This window comes from Chanos chanos, chromosome 4 (genome assembly GCF_902362185.1).
Source record: "Chanos chanos chromosome 4, fChaCha1.1, whole genome shotgun sequence".
Lineage (NCBI taxonomy): Eukaryota > Metazoa > Chordata > Actinopteri > Gonorynchiformes > Chanidae > Chanos > Chanos chanos.
The window spans coordinates 2,084,500-2,086,999 of NC_044498.1; the positions used below are offsets into that span (position 1 = coordinate 2,084,500).

The 2,500-nt window shown below is 49.0% G+C and overlaps 1 protein-coding gene across 1 annotated transcript in view; it reads right to left on the reverse strand.

Moving 5' to 3' along the window:
* Positions 1 to 2,500, reverse strand: part of adcy1a (adenylate cyclase 1a) — a 34,453-nt gene that overhangs the window by 2,918 nt on the left and 29,035 nt on the right. The window contains exon 16 of the mRNA XM_030772575.1: positions 409 to 555. Within this exon, the coding sequence (XP_030628435.1) occupies positions 409 to 555 (147 nt within the window). The remainder of the gene's footprint in view (positions 1 to 408; positions 556 to 2,500) is intronic.

Sequence of the window (2,500 nt, forward strand, 5' to 3'; positions counted from 1 at the left end):
AGACAGACAGACAGATCTAGACAGTCTACAGAGACAGAGAGACAGACAGACAGTCAGACAGACAGACACACAGACAGGCAGCCAGACAGAGGTCTAATCCGTCTACAGTTAGCACTTCTTATACATCAGCTAAACAGAAAAGTGTGCAAGATAGATCAGCTACAGGCAGGCAGACAGACAGACAGACAGACAAACAGGCAGGCAGGCAGACAGACAGACAGACAGTTAGACAGACAGACAGACAACCAGGCAGGCAGACAGACAGACAGACAGTTAAACAGACGGCCAGACAGACAGACAGACAGACAGTTAGACAGACAGGCAGACACACAGACAGACAGACAGACAGACAGATCCAGAGTTGTGGACAGTTCTATCCAAAGGACAACCACTCCGAGGCGTTCTCACCGCATCAAAGTCGGCGATGATCTCATTAAGCAGACGCAGACACTCCACTCCCATATTGTTTCCATCCAGCTCGATGTAGAAGTCATTAAAATTGGGGATTGAGGCAAACAGAACACCCACCTGAGAGTAGGACTGATAATACAGGTCCTAGAACAGTAAAAGACACAGGAGGACATAATACCATTAGGCACAAGCACCAAAGACAAATGATCTGTGAACAGCACTTAAGACACCTTAGAGAGCAAAGTCCATACACAGAGACATGCAGCACTGTGTCCTCACATAGACACACACAACACTGTGTCCTTACACAGAGACACACACAACACTATGTCCTCACATAGAGACACACAGCACTGTGTCCTCACATAGAGACACACAACACTGTGTCCTTACACAGAGACACACACAACACTGTGTCCTTACACAGAGACACACACAACACTGTGTCCTTACACAGAGACACACAGCACTGTGTCCTTACACAGAGACACACAGCACCATGTCCTCATGCAGAGACACACAGCACTGTGTCCTCACACAGAGACACACAACATTGTGTCCTTACACAGAGACACAACATTGTGCCCTTACACAGACACGCACAGCACTCTGTCCCTACGCAGAGACACACAGCACTGTGTCCTCACATAGACACACACAACACTGTGTCCTTACACAGAGACACACAGCACTGTGTCCTTACACAGAGACACACAGCACCATGTCCTCATGCAGAGACACACAGCACTGTCCTCACACAGAGACACACAACATTGTGTCCTTACACAGACACGCACAGCACTGTGTCCTTATGCAGAGACACACAGCACTGTGTCCTCACGCAGAGACACACAGTACTGTGTCCTCACACAGAGATACACAGCACTGTGTCCTTATGCAGAGACACACAGCACTGTGTCCCTACGCAGAGACACACAGCACTGTGTCCTTACACAGAGAAAAAAGGCATTGTGTCCTCACACAGAGATACACAGCACTGTGTCCTTACACAGAGACACACAACTGTGTCCTTACACAGAGACACACAGCACTGTGTCCTTACACAGAGATACACAGCACTGCGTCCTTATGCAGAGACACACAGCACTGTGTCCCTACGCAGAGACACACAGCACTGTGTCCTTACACAGAGAAAAAAGGCATTGTGTCCTCACACAGAGATACACAGCACTGTGTCCTTACACAGAGACACACAGCACTGTGTCCTTACACAGAGACACACAGCACTGTGTCCTTACACAGACATGCACAGCACTGTGTCCTTACACAGAGACACACAGCACTGTGTCCTTACACAGACATGCACAGCACTGTGTCCTTACACAGACATGCACAGCACTGTGTCCTTACACAGAGACACACAGCACTGTGTCCTTACACAGAGACACACAGCACTGTGTCCTTACACAGAGACAAACAACACTGTGTCCTAACACAGAGACACACAGCACTGTGTCCTCACACAGAGACACACAGCACTGTGTCCTTACACAGAGACACACAGCACTGTGTCCTTACACAGAGACACACAGCACTGTGTCCTTATGCAGACACACAGCACTGTGTCCTTACACAGACACACACAGCACTGCGTCCTTACACAGAGGTTGATTTCTGAGAAAACTGTGTCTGCAGTACCCATGGGGTCTCAGTGCCTGGGCCATTGTTTGGACAATGGATGTGAGGTTAAGTCAGTTTAAGCTAATACAGTGATTTTCCTCTCCAGGCCTGGGGAGTCAGCGAGCAGTACATCGCTTTGTTTAAGCTCTGGAAAAACACACCAGAGGCCTGCATGGCTTACCAACCCACCGTCAGCCCCTTGGCAAGATGAATGAGTTGTGTTACTGCTGGATCAGTACACTTCCCAGCAATCAGCGTGTGTGTGTGTGTGTGTGTGTGTGTGTGTGTGTGTGTGTGTGTGTCCATGTGTGTGTGTCTATGGCCGGATAGTTCCTTCCCCTCTTTTACTGTTTACAAAATAATTCCACACTCAGGAGAGGAAGTCACCTTCCTGGTTTGCAGGTCTCAGGATGTTTGATTACATCACTTCCCCCCGGTGGGCGGGAGG